The sequence below is a fragment of the Opisthocomus hoazin genome, chromosome 3 (assembly GCF_030867145.1).
Source record: "Opisthocomus hoazin isolate bOpiHoa1 chromosome 3, bOpiHoa1.hap1, whole genome shotgun sequence".
Taxonomy (NCBI): Eukaryota; Metazoa; Chordata; class Aves; order Opisthocomiformes; family Opisthocomidae; genus Opisthocomus; species Opisthocomus hoazin.
Genome location: NC_134416.1, coordinates 23,767,225 through 23,786,484, shown reverse-complemented (window position 1 = coordinate 23,786,484; position 19,260 = coordinate 23,767,225). Strand labels below are relative to the sequence as shown.

Genomic DNA, 19,260 nt, shown 5'->3' with positions numbered 1-19,260 from the left:
ACTACTGTATTTGCTCTATCAGCTAGGGAGAAGACATCAGGAGAACAAGACCCCACACTTTCACCATGCATCCTGACCACCTTTGAATATGTTTGAAGCAGCTGTAAGTTCAAAAAACAAGCTTGCAATGGGTCATCTTGCAGGAACACAGGCTCCTCTCCCTTCTCTTTGCAGTGGGAGGAAGTTAAACATACTCTAGCATTTAAGAGAGTTACTCTGAGGTCCCAAACTGGTTATATTTACTCTTAGGATACCAAGCTGTGGTAGCATAATGTACAGACCTTGTCATTTTTGCTCTTAGTCAGCAGTCTAGGAGAATTTTTTTAAGTTCATCTAGTGCTTACATACACTATTGTAGGAGACAAATAACCTGTAAATAAACCACGTGAAGTGCTACTAAAAGCCACCAAAACCTCACTCCAAAGACTCCTTGCTGTACAGAGGCTTTGAGATCTTTTTTCCTGCAGAGAGGCTGGATGGGAGGAAATCATTATCCATACATACCTTGTAGCTTTGGGATCCCAAATTACAATGTCAGCATCAGAACCCACAGCAATTCTCCCCTTCTTCGGGTAAATGTTAAAGATTTTTGCTGCATTTGTGCTGGTAACAGCTACAAATCTGTTTTCATCCATTTTTCCACTGTACTGCAGAAGAGTACACAAAAGCAAACTCATTACTTTTTTAAAGAAATTTAAAAAATGTTCCTGTTGTTTAAAATGCTAGGATGAGTGACAGCTCTCTGCCAGCATCACATCAATATTTTTTTTAAATGTCATACTGAAGAGTTTAAAAGAAATAAAAATAACTATTTGTCTCAGATGCACATGCTGCAATGTACATTCACCACATATGATAATGTTATCTTACTTTATGCCACAGCAAAGGGAATAAAAGACAGCTTTAACGCCAAATGCTCTGTGGATCTAAACCCAAGTCAACGGAAATCAAATTTTTTAGCTGCCTTTGAATCTGTAGTCCTGCTCAACTGTTTCCTCGGGAGACATAACATCTCTCAAGCATTCAGGTTTTGGAAAATGGTGAGACAGTATTAAGGAGAGCCTAGAAGATGATAAAGGAGAGGCAAGGCACAATGTGTAATATGGGAAAGGTGATTTGCAAATGTTTTCAGCAATAACACAGAGGATAGTACTGTTCAATAAATATTTGAGATCGAGTAGTATAAATAACAGATTTGCTGATGTGACACATTAGCAAAATGGCAAACAATAATGGATATGCGTGTGTCTTGGAACTGTCCACTGCTACACAACTAATTTAATCCAGCTTCCGTGACTGCTGCTTGCTCAGAAAGTCAGCTACACTGGAAGTCATACTGTGCATAGCTCAGTTTAGGAATCAGGATGTCATAAAAACGTGTTGGTATTGTGGCCTGTGAGCAGTCATCTGAGAAGAAAAGCAGAAGCAAAGTGGTGAACACTTCTAAATAATGGTGTGTGGGAAGGCAGGGAAGATTTCCAGACAAACTCTCACAGTTGTGAGAATTTATGAGTAAGAAAAGGGAGGAAATCACTGATTGAAGAACCTTTTGAAAAATTATCTTGCCCAACAGGATGCACCGTTCAAAAGCAGCACTGATGTACATATTCATTCTCTCTTTCATACTAACCACAAGCTAGATTACATTCCAGTTTACACCATCAATAATCACACTAGAGCTATGCCACATGTTGTACACACCAGCTGGAGCTGAATCCCAGAGACAGATAAACACGCGAGTTTCTGAACCACTTCCTTACAAAGTGTGTGAGGCAGGTAATTCTACTGTGACAAATAAATATGCTTCACACTGCACTATCAACAAGATTTCACTATTGCAAGGTAACTTAATATTAATTAGAAAGCTGAAGCAGAGCCTCCGGAACTTAACAGTATTGTATTAGTCAGAGCAATCGTAACACCCAGTAAGCAGCAGGTCCCTCATCAGATTGCCTCACCTCCCCCCTCATCAAACTACTCCATATCCAAAAAGCCTGGCCACTAGGTTTCATATTTATATTCATCTAGAGCCTGAAGGGCATTGTCCTGAGAAGCACTGAGCATTCTTGTGATGGCACTGAGAATCTGAAGTCAGTGGGACTTGAAGGTGCTCATCAGTCACAAGACTGAGCCATGCATTAGAGACGAATTTCTTATCTCTAGCTTGTTTCCCCTGGCTGAAAACACAAACTAGAAGTTGACAGGCACACAGCCAGTGTAGAAGCTCCTCCAACAGCTATGTTTGAGAGATATCAAAGAGGAAAAAATACAGAACTGACCAAGTCGAAACTGTGGGCACCTCTTTCCTTTCACTTTCCTTTCATCCATTGAAAAAAATGCTGCAAGTAAATGTACTGTACACCACCACTGAAACAATAGCAGTCCTTTGCTGCTAAACAATGGAAACAATTCTCTAGGGCTTTTTTTTCAGTACCAGGAATCTTCCTCTCTCTACCAGGACCATAAAGTGAGAGTTAGTAAGGACTCTGTTATGGTATTTGATCAAATGAGTTATCCTATGATAAATACACTTCATAAAACTAGAGAGCTGATACTGCTGAGAAATCTTATTTTGCTGGAGAAATTAATTACCTACATGTTCAGACCTCTTGATATACTTACAACGCCTTTTTCCCATATGACTGACATCCTGTCTTCCACACCATTCACTCCATTAGGGATTTTTGTGAAGTCATCCTTCCCTAGAGCTTTCTGGCATATGTCAAAAGTGCAATTGTCAGTCCCTGTCACAGATAGGTCATCACTATGGAGAAACAAAGTTCATTATGAATCAGGGCATGTACTAGACAGTATCACATAGCAAAATATGTTGCAAGGGCAGATCCAGCCCTCTGTCCTGCAAGGAAAAACTGATATGCACTGCCAGCCTGTCTTCAGTCCCATTCTCCAAGAGTAGCTCCACAGTAACAAGCCATTTCCCCTGTAAAGTAGTTTCATCTTCAGAAACTCCTCAGAAGAAATCAAGGACCAAAAATAACACTTTTACTTTGGATATGTGAAACATGTCCCACAAATGGAGGACCATCCCACATTGCCCAGAGCAAGGGGCTTGGTTTCATCCTCACTTAGGGCAATTTTAGACTGTCATTCCATATGCCCTGTGAAATTACTATGGATCTGCACAACCATCAGCCAGTATTCAGGCATAACTTCACAGACTCTTCAGTCAAATTCAACCCTTTTGTGGAGTTAAGCTTTATTGGTAATGAAATACCAGCAAACCACGCATTTTGTTAACTGCAGGTATCTGAAGGATACTTTCTGTTCCTGCTTCCTTCTGCAGGAGATGTTATGAAGTGGAGAACTAACTACCTTCAGAAGTTAGCAGGCTTAGTTTTTATGCAGCATCCAAATTGCAAGTGAAAAAGGCAGCTGACAATAAAACCCAGAATCCCTAGCTGCGATCCCATCTTTTACACGTTTCCCACTGACTTACAATCTTACTGTCCCCTAGTTGTGTTTCAATTTTTGCTACAGTATCAGCAAGGCAACACTTATTGATTAAAATCAAACAGGGACAGAAGGCCACAAGAGTTCAGAGAATGGAAATCTGAACACTTCCTAATTTATGTAACAAAAATATTTTTCATCTATGATTTCACCTTCCATTTCTCCTTCCTGATACAACATTCTGTACTTAGAAAATCTCCAGGGCATCAACCTGTTATTATACACTCCAGACAGAAATAGCTGTGTATTTGGGCATCAGCTATCATTATTTGTTCATCTGCTTACTTGGCCAGTAAGTTCATGAGGAAACCAGGAGTTGATGGATCTGGTCTCAGTGGAGGTCCCATGACATATGCTGCAGCATGAGCCCAGTCTTTGTTCCAGTAGTTGGTGCCATCGGTGCCAAGACTAGCAGCAATAGGCTCTCCATAAACCACCTTTCCTGAAAAATGTAAAGCAATAGTATCATCGTCAAACAACATATAAATGCACATCTTGTATTTTCTCTGTTCTGGATATTTTTGGTGGCAATAGATTTAAATTTGAACAAGAGTTTCAAATTAAACACCAACATATGGAAGGACATAATAAACTAAGCTATAACACGGCATCTCTGTTCTGAATGTTCTGCTGGTGATCTCCCAATATATTTCCTCATAAGAACATTGCTTGGGCAAGTTTTTTAATTAAATTGTTGACAGATATATTATAATGGGTTTTACACATTGTTTACCAGGCATGTGATTGAGATTTCAAAAGGAACACAGTCCTCAGTTGCATTAATTATGTTCAAGATCCATATATTTCTTGGTAGCACCTGTTTGGTGCTCTGAAATTATTGACTATAACAATGTAAGTTAATATATACAGCATACAGACTTTGCAAGGTGGTACTTTTAATTGTCAGGCTATAATTGTTCCAGGAAGAACAATATGGCACCAAACATAAATTTAAAGAGTATAAAAACATTTCCCAAAAGAAAAACTACAAATAATTTAATTTCAAAAGTTATTTCCTGAATTTTAATGTTTAATTCTTTGCTGCACAGTATTCTAGATTCCTCAGAAGAGGACACCAACCCAGACCAGCTGTTAGCCTTTGGATAGACTAACATATTTTAACTATTTTTTCCACCTAGGAAACCTGAGTTTGAAACTCATTAGAACAAGATGGGAGATGAAACAAGATGTTTCACTCCCTGAGGAGGTGGTCCAGCCACTTTGCAGTTCTGTAGGTGACAAGTGGCAATGCCCCTGACTGTGATGGTCACCAAAGAACCAGAGCAAGCTGGCACCTCACACACTTGCTCAGAGGCTGCTTGGTGCTAGTTAAAGGCAGCCTCTGCTGGATACCAGAAAGAGCTTTCTCCCTCCCCTGCTCACTAAAGACAGTGGGTATCTTGCTGTGGATCCCAGACTTCGCTCCAGGGACAACTTTTATTAGAACTATCACTGCATTACTTCAGCAAGCGCTCGCTCAGCTGGTAATCGCTCAGTGACACAAGACAGTGACCTTTCTCTGGCTTTCTGCATGTAAGTCAGGCATTCACTGTACGGTCAGAAAACAACAAAGCAAACCTTTGCAGTTTTCTCTCTGTACATTAGATTCTGGTACTTCTGTGAGCTACTGGATTATAACCACTACAATAGCACAGGTAGCTACTAAGGACCTCAATTCTTTTCAAAATAGGTTTTCCACTGTTTCAACACCTTCTCTGACATTACTGTACTGTATGTTTACTCCAAGTACTACATAGTATAACTTCTGCCACGACCCAAAGACTCCCTATGAGCATTGTTAATTTGCTATAACCGTCTCAGCATGCTCTGACATTCTGTACATGCTTGTCTTGCACTGACACTTAGGTTTGGAGCATTCTAAGCTCCCAGTCCCACATATCTACATATTAATAAGTTTATACTTGGGCTCAGACAAAGAAATCATGACTTGAACAGCTATTTGCTGGTTTTTGCATCTTTTTTTCAAAACCTAAAGCACTCGATATGAAGCCATCCATGAAAGTGATATGTCCACTCAGTGAATGAGGAGGTTTGAGTCAGACTAGTGGTTTCCTAGTTCAGAGCTGCTGCACGAGTTACGAGAATCTTAGCCATCCTTGGGCAACTTCAAACACAGTATTTGAGGGCAGGGTGCAACAAACATCAATATATACAGAAAAAGTCCTGTATATATAACCACTCTCATCTATTTATCTATTAGGCTTTTGACAAAGTTTTCAGGAGCAACGTCAGTGGAAAGGGGAGGAGGGGGAAGCGTGGTGTGGTGTGTGTCTTCCTATTGCATCTAAACATGCTAAAAAAAATTCCATTCAAACTTAAAATATGAATCATTAGGTCATAGCTGTAAATGATAAAATGGTAGGAAAGGAGTAAATGTTTAGCTTCCATATAATTTTCCTACCTTAGTTTCACAACACAAAATTGAAAAGAAGTCTCCAAGCTCACAGTTGTATATGCTGAGTTGTTTCTAACTCATGTACCACAGCTGATGACAGTATTTCTGCAGCCAGAGTTTGACCTGAGCAGCTCCCCTTGTTCCCATGAGTGGGAAGGAGTACAAGCCATTTCCTCAAGTGATGTTGAGTCTGAACACTGCAGCTTCAACAGACTACATCTGAACACTTCTGCTGACCATGCAATTTCTTGCATTTCATTTGGACAGTGACTAGCCAGACTGAAGGGCGTGACAACATCAAGATTCTGCTTTAATACAAATCACAAGGAAATTCTGCATTAAGGCTCTTCTAGCTCAGTTGGCAACAAGGAAATTCTGCATTAAGGTTCTTCTAGCTCAACTGGCTTCTGCCTATGGGCATAAAACTGGAGTAATGCAGTAGTAAATCAGGTTCTTCCATTTGTTACGTTTTCTTGCATTCAATAAAAATAGCAAACAGAAACTGTTCTGCTGTTTGGTCTTTTTGACATCTCTGCGCTGCTAGAAAATAGCTGTGGATTTTGTGACTTCTTCATTAGATACCCAAACTGTCTGGCAAGAGACATTTTCACATAAATTACTTTATAACAGAGAAGAACATGCAACTGCAATTTACTTTACCACCTATCAGAACTCAAAAAGAGTTACAGTCTTGAGAAACACCAACTAACACTTATAGGCTTGAAAAACTGGCCCGTGTGCTTATTCTAGTAAAAGTTTCAGAAGTACTGAAGACAAGGTCACATGGGGCAAAGACACTCACTGACTAGCTATGATCTGAAAGAAGCAGAGCTGCAAGGCAGGGTTTATTGAATCAGGCATAGCATTGCATCCGTTAGGCTATCTGCAGTCTGGACCTGAGCTGTCCTGCATGAGCCATCAAAAAAGCTGGCATTTTTAGTTGCATTCCTGTACTCAGAATCAGCATGAGAGTCTGCATACTCTCATGCCCATGCTATGCACATGCCCTTCCTTTCACTAAGAGCAGACCTAACCCATGACTGATGCTAGGAGGTACCAACTTTATAAGACTGAGCAAGCTTCTTGTAATCTGACCAAGTACATATTTTTTGTATGCATTTCTCTAAAAGGGATAAACCTTTTAAAAACTGACTTTAGTAAGATGCTGCTTTCCAGTTCTGATCTCCACTAGACGGTCTTATTTCCCTAGCTGTAACAGCACAGTTAAACGGGCAAAGGGACATGATCTCTAGTCTTTCATACACTTAGAATGAGAGCATTTTTAAGTGGGAGGTAGTGTAAGTCATATATCCCCTATGTCACACTTCACTAGCCGTGCTTCTCTGTAGGTGTTACTGGCCGAAGGACTGGGCAACAGGGCAACATTAGTTTTCCCCAGTAAGTTCACATCAGGTAATCCTAACAAGGAGAGGGAGCTGCACTGCCTGACACCAGCGCTCTACAGCCTTGTGTTCTCATTGCAGGGAAGACTTTATACAATAGCAGAAAGAGGATCATCTTCAACTTCCCACTCAAGGGAATGAGAAAGGGCACACACAGATATCAGACCGCCCTTCTGTAAAAGCAGGCAGTTCCTCTACAGCTCTACCTATTCTAGCAAGATTCAACATCACATTCTGCACAAGGATGAAGAGGCCACTGAGACGAACAAGAACAGTTCTCACAGAGAGGTGTAGTCTTTGGCCCTCTTGAATGAAGAAATGGTGAATCATTCCTTTTGGCAAACAGGCTGGTAGGGTCCAAAAAGAACAGGATAGTGGTATGAGTTAACCTCTTCCTCCCCAACACAGTCACAATGTGGAAATCTTTAATTTTCTCTTGAATATTCAGCAGCACTGTAGCTGTTGCTGATGTACATGAAAAATATGCTGCCACAATCTGGAGATTTTTTCAGTGACTGGTGTTGCTGGGGATCAGAGCAGACATAGATGGTGACTTTGACATGGAGGGGAGAAGGAAAGACGGTCACTCATGATTCCCCTAAAGTTTGCTTATAGTATTCCTTTACAGGCTGTATGACTGATTTTAGCCCTTAAGGTCTGAGCCATAGCCCACTGAAGATAACAGAATATGCCCATTGCCTTCAGCAGACTGGAACAGGACTTTGGTCTCTAGCTCTAATATTATTGTTCACCTCGTATAGCTAAATGAGAGACAAAGATGAACTGGGCTCTGACTTTTTGACTAGGAGAATCACCATCCCACAGAATTTGATGCAATGCTTCAACTCTGGTATCACATAGCTACCCAGAAAATAGAGTACGCTCACTGAAGATCAGTCTCTCCCCTTCTGAGTTAAGTGATGGAATAGGAAGGGGTATCAATTTTCCTCCAACATGGGCAGGGAGGAATATGCACCCACACACTGTACTTCATGCTAAGTGCTTGGAAAGGAACATGAAAAATTTCAGAATTGTGAATAGCAGGAAGCTAGCATCAAAAGATGGAGAAATAATCTTGAAAAGATGAATAAATCGCATCAGCGTGAATATCTCAAATGTTTGAGAGCCTTCCTGTGTTTAAGAGTTTACACAGCTTTCACATTAGAGTGGTTTTAACCTCTCCAAGTTGAACATCTTTTGACAATATATTTGGGTTTTATGTCATTCATACAACACTTTGAGAATTTAGGTTTTATGTCTGGAACTCCTTGTTTTGTATTACCACTTTTAATTGAAGAATAGTAAGTATCTTTTACTGAAACTAACAACAATTAATTTCTAATTGCCAGAAAGTATACAGATCAGTCTCATTAAAAACTATAATTGTTGTACCTTTCTATGTGGTGCACTAGCTGTCTTTCAGAATTTCTTAATCAGGACTACATTTCTGTTTCGTAAGCAGCATACTTCCATGCAGATACAAATTAATTATGAAGAGATGTTATATGTTGCTGGGCACAAATGCAAGCATTGATCATTCTGACTGCATCATCCCAGGAAGCTATAAAATCCAATTTGCATCACAATAAGCATAAGTTGTACCAATTTCTTCTTTTTACACATTGAAGAAGCATACTGTTATCAAGTCAGTTATCATACTGGCACTGCAGACTATTCTGACAACACAGGTCTAACAATATTTTACAGTATTTACTATCCGCATAGAACTTTGTACTTGAATAGTGTGTTACAAAACACCACCTCCTATCTTAGCTCATTTATGTTCACAATCAGTATTTAATCTTTAATTTAGGTATTTTATCTGTTGTTACAGCTTCTTGCAGTTAATGTTGATACCACACCTGTGAATCCACAAATAACCATACACTGATGGATATAATACACATTACCAGCAGCACTGTCATCTAGTGGAGGAATCTAATACAGCACAGTATGAAAAGATGTGCTAGTGAAAGTATTCTCACAGATTCTTTTATAAACTTGAATTACTGATAAGTCTTACTAGAAGTCATAATCAATACATATTCCACATAAAAATATCCATCTGTATTAGCACAATGTTATCATGATGGTTTTGATTGCACTTTTGCCATAGAATCACAGAATCATAGAACAGTTTCGGTTGGAAGGGACATTTAGAGGTCACCTAGCCCAATCCCCCTTCAGTGAGCAGGGACATCTTCAACTAGATCAGGTTGCTCAGAGCCCCGTCCAACCTGACCTTGAATGTTTCCAGGGATGGGGCATCTACCACCTCTCCGGGCAACCTGTACCAGTACCTCACCATCCCCATTGTAAAAAATTTGTTCCTTATATCTAGTCTGAATCTACCCAGTTTTAGTTTAAAACCATTACCCCTTGTCCTATTGCAACAGGCCCTGCTAAAATGTCTGTGCCCATCTTTCTTATAAGCCTTCTTTAAGTAGTGAAAGGTCTCCCTGGTGCCTTCTCTTCTCCAGGCTGAACAGCCCCAACTCTCCCAGCCTTTCCCCATAGCAGAGGTGCTCCAGCCCTCTGATCATTTTTGTGGCCCTCCTCTGGATCTGCTCCAACAGGTCCATGTCTTTCCTGTGCTGAGGGCTCCAGAGCTGGACACAGGACGCCAGGTGGGGTCTCCCCATAGAGGAGTAAAGGGGCAGAATCCCCTCCCTTGACCTGCTGGCCACGCTGCTTTGGATGCAGCCCAGGATACGGTTGGCCTTCTGGGCTGCGAGCACACACTGTATGCAATTCACATTAGGTCAGATGAACAGAAGCTGGGATGTAAAAAGGTAACAACAAGGACAGATATTCCACAAAAATTTAGGCCCTTCAAATCATGGGCCTCTGTCCTGCTTGTTCCACCGATATAATGTCTCCTCACAGCGCTGTTGTTCCACAGGCTGCTCTAGATGAACTTGCAGATGAGCAGGTAAAACTTCCTGAACTCCTACAGCTTTCAGGTTGCTTCTAACCTGCCCAACAGATGGTCAAGGGGGTCAGACTCCCTTGGCTGACCAGAACTATTTATGAACCCTGCAGTGCATGACCTGAGAAAACCTTCCCTGGAGGGAATCGAGGCTTTCAAACACTATTGATCATCACCATGATTTCTAAGTGCCCAGCGAATAGGAGTCCTGGTTATGCCATGGCATTGTCTATAAAAACATGGTGTGGCCTCTGTTGTAGAATTTCTCATCTAAATAGCTGGTACAGGCTTGCAGACTAAAACTCAATGGAAGGGAATAGCAGAGCATATATTGTCTTGGACTGGTTGCATCATTTTTAATGCAATAATGCTGTCCTAGCCATCACTTTGACCTTGGAGGTAGAGTATGAAGGAGGAAAAAGTTTGCTCTGGGGAAAAGGGAAAGTCTTAATCTCAGCTGCTGTTCTTCCACACTACTTAGCTCCTCTTGGGCCCCACAACACAAACACGCACAGCTCAGACATCGCACTCCAAGAATTTCACCCACATTCTGTGGCTTATGGCACCCATGACAAGTAGGACACTGATGCTCTCTTTGGTTTTCCATGACCCTTTCTCCAATGCCACTGCCCAACCATAAAAGAATGAAGATTTTTACCTTCTCTTCTTGCATTACTTATCACCCTTGCTGCAGATTTACTCATTACATGGACTATGTAAAGGGGGCAGTTTACAGCATTTGCTATGGTAATTGCTCTCTGCGTAGCTTCAGCTTCCACTTCTTCAGGACGACACAGCTCATGCCCCTCAGGACCAGTTATTCCCATTGCTAGCATCTTCTTTGCACCCTGAACACCACACAAAAACATGTAAGAGTCAGTTACAGCACAGTCATGGTGTTGTGAACATGCTGCCACCCAAATGGATCCTACACCAGCCATTGCAGCTAGTTTGAGACAAAAAAACGAGGCAGTTACGATTTTTTTTCAAGAGAAGTTATTGCTGTGTGATCTGAAATCCAGTATATCTCTCAATAAACACAGGTCTCAGAATACCTAAGTGACTTCAGCGAACACGCTCCACTAGCCTGCAGGGATAAATCACCACTTTTGAAAATTCTACCACTTTCTCAATATGTACTCTTAAATGATCGCAGCCAGTACGTTAGATGACAGTACTAACCCCTCATTGGAAAAAAAATGGGAAGATCCTTACTAAGCACAAAGATACACATCCAGAGCCACTGACTGAGGCTCCAAGGTTTTAAGAGGCATAACATTTTGTCTCTATTATATTCCAGGAACTTATGCTTTGCTGATTTGAGATTACTTAGCAACATATTCATATCCATTATAGGACCTGGGGCAGAGTCAAAGCACTACTGACTAGAATAGCTGAAGAAACTCAAAGACATCAGTGTGGTTATACTCCCACAGAGCACTCAGACAGCAGTAGCAACTGTGGAGTGAGGCTAACTATGCACAGAAGGACCTTGAGACTTTTGTGCCCAGTCAGTGAAGCTTTCTCTGTACTTCCGGATTCATTCCTGTTAGATGATCTGACTATGTTTGCAGAGACCTAGGGTTAGGAATCACACACCTGATGTCTAAATACTTGGCCAAGTGTTCCCCCTTTCACATGGTCAATGGTCAGGCTCTGACTGATGCTTTTTTTGTCAGTCAAGTACACATATTATATTGCAAGTATATATTATACTGCAAGTGCAACTCTCACTATAACAGGATCATTTGCCTCCTGTCTACCCTGAACCCAGGATTCTAGGTTACAATTTCTTAGCCAACCACAAGCATCCTTTTGGATCTTGGACAAGAAGGTTGTCTTCAGTTCCCTGGAAGCAAAACGGGGTAGAAAAGCCTTTCCCTGTGATGCAATGATAGTACTAATATATCTGTTGAAGTGCTTAGATAAAAGGACCATCCACACTCCTGACTTTAATGGACAAAATGGCAAATGCCTACCTGTGCAATTAGCTCCCCATTCTCCGCGTGGACTTGAGCAACTGCTCCAAGTTCCCTACAGCAGGAAAAGGCTGCATATAACTCCTCATCATTGACCATGTATAGATCTTTATAGGCCATGAACATCTTAAAAGAGTTGACACCTTTGTTTTGAACAAGACTTTTCATTTCTTCCTTCACCTGAAAGACAGTCAGCAATTTTAAAAAAAGAGCAATACTATATTATACCTGTCAATAATTTTGTATAAAGAAATTGTAAGTATGAAGGGTGAGTCTTTACTCATTCATCAAACATAAGCTCATTCCAAACAGCCTAACAGCCTAAGTCACATATTTAAAGACTGACTTATACTACTCTTCTTGTATCAAAGTGACTCTCAAAGCATATAAACCAGTACCACTGTAGTGCAGATATTGGAGGCACAAGATAATTGCAGGAATGGAATGCTTTTTACAAAAGACACTGAAGTAGAATTTTATTCGAAATAAATCCCCTGATGTTGAAAACACCCAGTCCAATATTATAATCAATGTATCCAACTTCTAGAGTATGGAGATTTGTGCAAAATTGATTTTCAAAGTTGGATCATAACAGGCTTCACCTTCTGGCAAATAATAGAGTAACAGAAAAGATCCTATCTTCTAGAGCTTTGCCCTGACTCTAAACAACACAGAGACTTTTGAAATATTTTGTCATCAGACAAAATGGCTCTAAAACTCTAGATGCAAGCCCGCTTTTTTTCTTATATGCACCCATTGATAGGATTCCCTGCTTGAGTCTGTGAAACTCAGCAAAACTGTCCTGAAGAAAGAAAGATGCAGATTTTAGCCCAAACATTTCTTGTGCAACTGGTTACCTAGAACTATCCATTACCTAACTTTGGCTCTGCCTTCCCAGTAAAATGATGGTGACAGTAACCAACGTGTATCTGTGATGCTATTAAAATTTCCTTGGGATGAATTCCTCTCAAATAGTAAAACACTATCTTTCATCTTCTCTCTGATAATCTGGTTGGATCTGCCCAAGAAAGATGAGAGATTGATATAAAACTCAAGCCCATTTTCTGGACTTATCCAGAGGAGAGATGGGAGCATATGCTGAGTGGGAATTCTGAAACAAATAAATAACTGACATAAGGCCCTGCTCTGCCACAAATACAGAGGCATGTCTTACTTATTTTCTTTTTCACCAATTACTATGACTAAGGGAAGGCATTGCAAAGAATGTATGTTTTTAATCAGTACTTTAAATCCTGAGGAGATAAGAGCAAATTAGAAGGGCATGAAATATCGAAGTTTTCTTTACCCAGTTCTTTTACAGCTACAAAACACCAGGCCTTTCTATTTCTTTCAGTCTTGGCCTTTAAAAACAGTTAACTCCTTAACGAAACCCAGAACATTTCATTGATTTAGACCTCCCTAGTTTTACTGGATTTTTCAGTACAATTCCATTGTTCTCTGCTAAGGTTGTTTCAAATGCACATTCCTCAAACTTCACTGGAGAATTTATTACGTGTCTTTGCTTTGAGCTAGAAGTTGGGGTCAGTCATTTAGTGCTCAGTGCACAGAATATCAAAGATGAGATGTTTGCAGAGCAAAGGCTTTGGTTTATATATTTTAAAAGTTAAAAATTAGAGAAAGTACTCATATTTCATATTTAAAAATTGAATTTACTTAATATATCTATGTCCTGATGCAAGTTCTCTGAGGATCCAAAGTGGTTTTGTAAAACATGTGTCAGGGTCAAATAAATATCAAGCACCTGAAAAGTTAATTTATTCAGTACAGCTTTCAGGCCATAAGCAAACATTCACACAAGAAGGATGATTCTCCCATACGTACATTCCAAAAGAGTTTTTTACATAATCTCACATTCAGGTAATTACTGGCTCCAGTTCTGCTTTACTTTAAGGAGATACCACTGCAGTCACTCAGAAATAAAACTCTTTCTTTACAAATAAAGCTAAGTACCATATTTTTCATGTTTACCTTTACTAAAAAAAAAAAAAACAACAAAAACCAAAACCCCCCACCAAGACTCAACAGGAGCATAGATTATCAAGCGTTCTTGTAACAAAAGTCAAAATTTATGCAAATACTTCTTGTCCCCTCTGGTCTCCCTGGTCTTGGTCTTCCACAACTGCTTCCTTTTCCTTTAAATTTGTGCAGTATTTTACACACAAAATACACTAACTATTACACAGCCATCAAGCTATATTTAACATGTGAGGACTAGTTCAAAGCAGGTGTGGTACCAATTCACGAAACTGAAAATCAGCCATTGTGTCTACCTTGTTGCTCCACCATGTAACTGCCACGTGCAGCGCATAATCACAGCAGACTTTAGGGTCTGCCCAGTTTTTCCATGTATCAAAGGCTTCAAGAAGAGAACAGCCTTTCTGAGGGATGGCAAAGTCGATGATCATAGTGGTTCCTCCTGCTATAGCAGCCTGAAAGCAAGAAAGTTGTTTAGCAATCAGAGAGAATGCAAATTTCCTCCCAGCCTCGCCAATTCCCTGTGCAACAATTAATATTGATGCACTGAAAAGCCATAAGCCACTGAAAAGTTTCGCTGAGTAAAGTCTGAATTTGCAAAACTATTGTGGAGATCAATTTCACCTCCTTTGAGAAGGATGTTCTCAAACAAGCATTCAGAAACATGGGGAAATTCTCAGACTGAAGGAGGAGTTTTTGTGCATGTACAAAATCTTGTGAAAGATTTGAAAACGATTCTGAAGCATTCATACATCAGTGAATTTCCTTAAGCAGGTAGGATCACTGAGAACAGAGCACCAGAAGACCATAGTTAACTTGAGGAGTGCTTCCGCAGAGTCTACGTAGTTGAATAAAGAAGTCTGTGTGACAGGAAAATATTAAGGGGCAGATACACGATGAAAAAAAACAGATTCAATTTGAAAATCAAGTGAAAAAATCCCCAAACTCTTGTCTAACACCAAAAGGATTTTTAAAGTGCTTTAAAAGTATTTTTGTTACTCACAGGTTATGATTTAGAAAAACTGCATAGCAGATTTTAAAATAGAATGAGATATTTACATGCTCCATACAAATATGTACTAGTAAATAAATAAACAAAATTTTTACATTATGTATGTTCTGAGGATCACATATTGCTTTTTAATCAATAATTTTCACTCTCCTTTGTGGGCAATGGAATTAGTACCTTTTTTTTCCTTTGAAGGATCTTTGTTAGTTACTCCCAGAAACTAGATCCTCAACTAACAGAAATTGATCCAATATACAAATTCTTTTGCTGTAATTGTTGCAGTCTTCCAAATTAGCCAGGGAAATCCTCTCTATTGCTCTGAACAACCCCTCTTTGCACAACAGTTACGACCACTTCAGACCAAAACATATACAGTGCAAATTCATGCTAAATTACTCTTCCTATTTCTAGATCAATCAGTCTCTTCCTTCCTTCTCTCCACTTAGCAATCAGAAGCAAAACTGCAAATGTGTCAGTATATTTTGCAAAAAAAAAAAGTTTGGAGACTGACGCAAACATTTGTGAATTTGTGATTAATTCAGCAGAACATTTTCTCCAAGAGAAGTTGTTCGAAGAGTCAAAATTTTTTTTCAACATGACAGATTGACTTCTTATTTGTTCAATAGGACTTAGAATTGAAGAATATTTATAAACTTCACACAAAAAAGTCATTGGTTCCACAACTCCACTCTAAGTCTCTTCTTTCCCCTAACATCTTTTTTCACCTCTCTTTGTAAAGAGAGGTATTCTGTGCCTTTATTTATTCAACTGAATGGGTAAATCTTAGCTAATCATTGTAGCATATTTTGCAATACTTGGAACATAACTTTGTCTCCGATTCTCTTGCCAAAATATTTGTTTGATGATGACCTTGAGTAAATAGCTCTGAACATTTTCCACACTTTGACCTGGGGTAAGAAGGTCTACAATACCTAACTTTTTGACATCTGATCACTAGGCTGGATCTAGCATCTTCTTTTAGTCATCAAAGCAACTATCTGGACATCTTGTTTTGTGTCTGCGGTGTATGGTTTGCAGCTTCCCTGTCCAATATCTCAAAAAGTTATTCAAAAAAACCTATATGCTAACTGAAACTAGTACTTTTTTTTGCAAGTTAGTGCATGAATTTATCTCCTTTAATTTGGGATTTGCAGTGTAGGCAGCTGCATCTGAGTTAGTCTGCATCTTCAGTTCCCTTTGAGGTCAATGGAGGGACTTGAAGAATGAGATCACTGACACCTCAAGCAGATATCTTCTGAGAGAACCACAGTCAATGTTGTTTCTTTTACATGTTTTCTCCCATCAACTAAAATCATCTTCTGGCTTCAAGTCTCGTTTCTTCAATTTCTCTTGCAATGTCAAATTTCTAAATACATTGTTGATAATAAGATTACAAAAATGGTCTTCACAGAGAAAAAAAGGATTGTTGCAGAAAATGGCAAAACATTAACATGTATATTTTTGTAGTGTAAATCATGTAAACTAAGTATTCCACAAATCAAATTCTGCACTTCATTCAGCCAGGAAACATAATTTGTGATGTCTGTAGACAAGGAGAACAGAAATTGTGGACCTGATTTTTTTCTCTTTGTTTATCACAAAAAGCAGTGTGCAAACAAAAAATTCCTTGTGGAAGCCATTTTGGCAACTACATTTTCTTCCAAAAAATATTTCTTGTCTATGGATATCCGAAAAAGACAGTACTGTGAGGTCCAGGGAGCTGGGCTTGTTCAGCCTGAAGAAGAGAAGGCTGAGAGGGACCTAATAAATGCTTATAAATATCTGAAGGGTGGGTGTCAGGAGGATGGGGCCAAGCTCTTTTCAGTGGTGCCCAGCGACAGGACAAGGGGCAATGGGCACAAACTGAGGCACAGGAAGTTCCGTCTGAACATGAGGAAGAACTTCTTCCCTCTGAGGGTGACGGAGCACTGGAACAGGCTGCCCAGGGAGGTTGTGGAGTCTCCTTCTCTGGAGATATTCAAGACCCGTCTGGACAAGGTGCTGTGCAGCCTGCTGTAGGTGACCCTGCTTCAGCAGGAGGGTTGGACTAGATGACCCACAGAGGTCCCTTCCAACCCCTACTATTCTGTGATTCTGTGATTCTGTTGTTTCAACCAGATACCTATGAAAGAGACTTGGGGGAAAAAATTCCCATGGTCAGATTTACAATCCCTTGTCAGATATCAATTCTGGAGGTGGAAATTCAATGCTGTGGCTTTCCTTTTATAGTCTTATCGTATGTCTGTTTTGGAGAGACATGTTATTATTAGCATAGTAGCTATTTTGGTACAGCAGGAAAGATCTGCTATGATGGAGAAAATAAATTTTTGTCTAAGTTTTGCAGAACAATTACAGTCTATTATAATGAGCCACTATAACTTCTGTGCTCATTGAGATGAACAATTATAGTGCTGAAAACTAGCCAGTCTAAAACATTTCCATTCCAAATAATAGCAGCAACACCAGCAAATCTATCTGGAGTTGGAATAAACATTCTTGCTGAAAGAAATATGCCAGTAATCTAAGGATAGCATACAGGACATTTGTAGTCCTCCCTTCTGTACTCTGGACTTCACATTAAAAAAAGCCAAATCCTATTAGAATACGGAAATATACAATTACACCCTTCAGTCTAACTTGCACTCTCATGACATGATGCAGCAAGCAAGAAATGAAATTTCCTGTTAAAGAATAGGGTCAATCCAAGCAGGACTTCAAACTTTAAAGGTTCTTAATAGTTGTGCGGTTACTGCGCCACACCATTTGTTAAAATGAGTTGAATTTAACTTATTTCAGCTATTTCAAAGCGGCCAAATAGAACTTTGCACATCAGAAAAAATGCACATCAGTGAAACCCATTTCTTCAGAAGTGATGCACTACTGTCTTCTGCTTCTTAGCAAACCTCAGTTCTGCAGTGAGAGGGACAGGATATAACAGGCTCTCTGAGGATGCTGGCTAACAGACAAGCCATTTCATAGAGCAGTGTGATCCTTTCTGTGTGCAATGCATTTCACTCAGCACAGCAAAGCACTTAGAGAAGTACCTTACGAATTTTAGGGAGCTCTGTATGAGTATCACTGTACTGTTAATACTAGTAATTGATACACTACTAATGCAGGGAATGTTATGAGATCAGCTAAAAAGCTGAAAAAAGAACTCCAGGTGTAAAACTGGGAGACACTGGATACTTTTAGAAACTATATTTGAACTGGACTTCCATTGAGAGACACCGTAAGGACAGAAGTGAATGACAGAAGAAAAACTGTCATTCCTTCATGCTAAAGGAGGAGAGAGTTCAGAGTGCCACAGAAGTGCTCCCAACGCACCGGGGAGTTAAACTGTCACTTTAGTTAACCTTTGTTCGGAAGAGTATGAAGCTTGTTGCATGTACCAATGCAAGTTGTAGTCTGCATGGTGACAGCCAGGGTAAATGATTGTGCTTAACACTTGCCACCCGCAGCCAGAAAAGTCTCTGAAGGAACTCAAATAACATACTGGTTGAAGGTGGACCTCTGAATACCCTAACCACTTTTTACAATGTCTCAGCCAAGGGACAGTAACAATTGCCTGTGCTTGATATACACTCCATTCTCTCTTTAGAAGTAATACTGAATCACCGGCAAACAGCCCTTTCTGCGAAAGCCCAGAGGCACACACGGACATGCATATGCGCACCCACCTTGGTTCCTGTATAGAAATCATCTTTTGACCTGCTACCCATGAAAGGGAACTGCATGTGCGTGTGAGTATCGATGCCCCCGGGGATCACCAGCTTGTCGGTCGCATCCAGCACGACGAGTCCAGTGGGTGGCTCAGGGTTTAGGTTCGGTCCCACTTGCTGCACCACCCCATCTTCCACGTAGACATCAGCCACCACAGAGTGATCATCATTCACGACTTTTCCCCCCTTGATTAACAGTCTCTGCTGAGCCAGGTTTTGGGGCGGCATGGGAGCCTGGAAGGCAAGAGCGAGGCCTCAGCTCAGAAAGGTGCTCTTGCTTGAGGGTATTTCACTGCCCACCCTTCTCCCAGAGCAGCGGGTTACCTCCAAATGACC

The 19,260-nt window shown here is 40.2% G+C and overlaps 1 protein-coding gene across 3 annotated transcripts in view; it reads right to left on the bottom strand.

Moving 5' to 3' along the window:
* Positions 1–19,260, bottom strand: part of DPYS (dihydropyrimidinase) — a 33,671-nt gene extending 14,411 nt beyond the window's left edge. For all 3 annotated transcript variants that reach the window (XM_009937520.2, XM_075415698.1, XM_075415699.1), the window contains exons 1-7: positions 18,883–19,260; positions 14,490–14,648; positions 12,199–12,378; positions 10,878–11,067; positions 3,757–3,913; positions 2,623–2,764; positions 505–647 (exon numbers count right to left, since the gene is read on the bottom strand). In XM_009937520.2, coding sequence (XP_009935822.1) covers positions 505–647; positions 2,623–2,764; positions 3,757–3,913; positions 10,878–11,067; positions 12,199–12,378; positions 14,490–14,648; positions 18,883–19,152 — 1,241 coding nt within the window. In that variant the 5' untranslated portion in view covers positions 19,153–19,260. The remainder of the gene's footprint in view (positions 1–504; positions 648–2,622; positions 2,765–3,756; positions 3,914–10,877; positions 11,068–12,198; positions 12,379–14,489; positions 14,649–18,882) is intronic.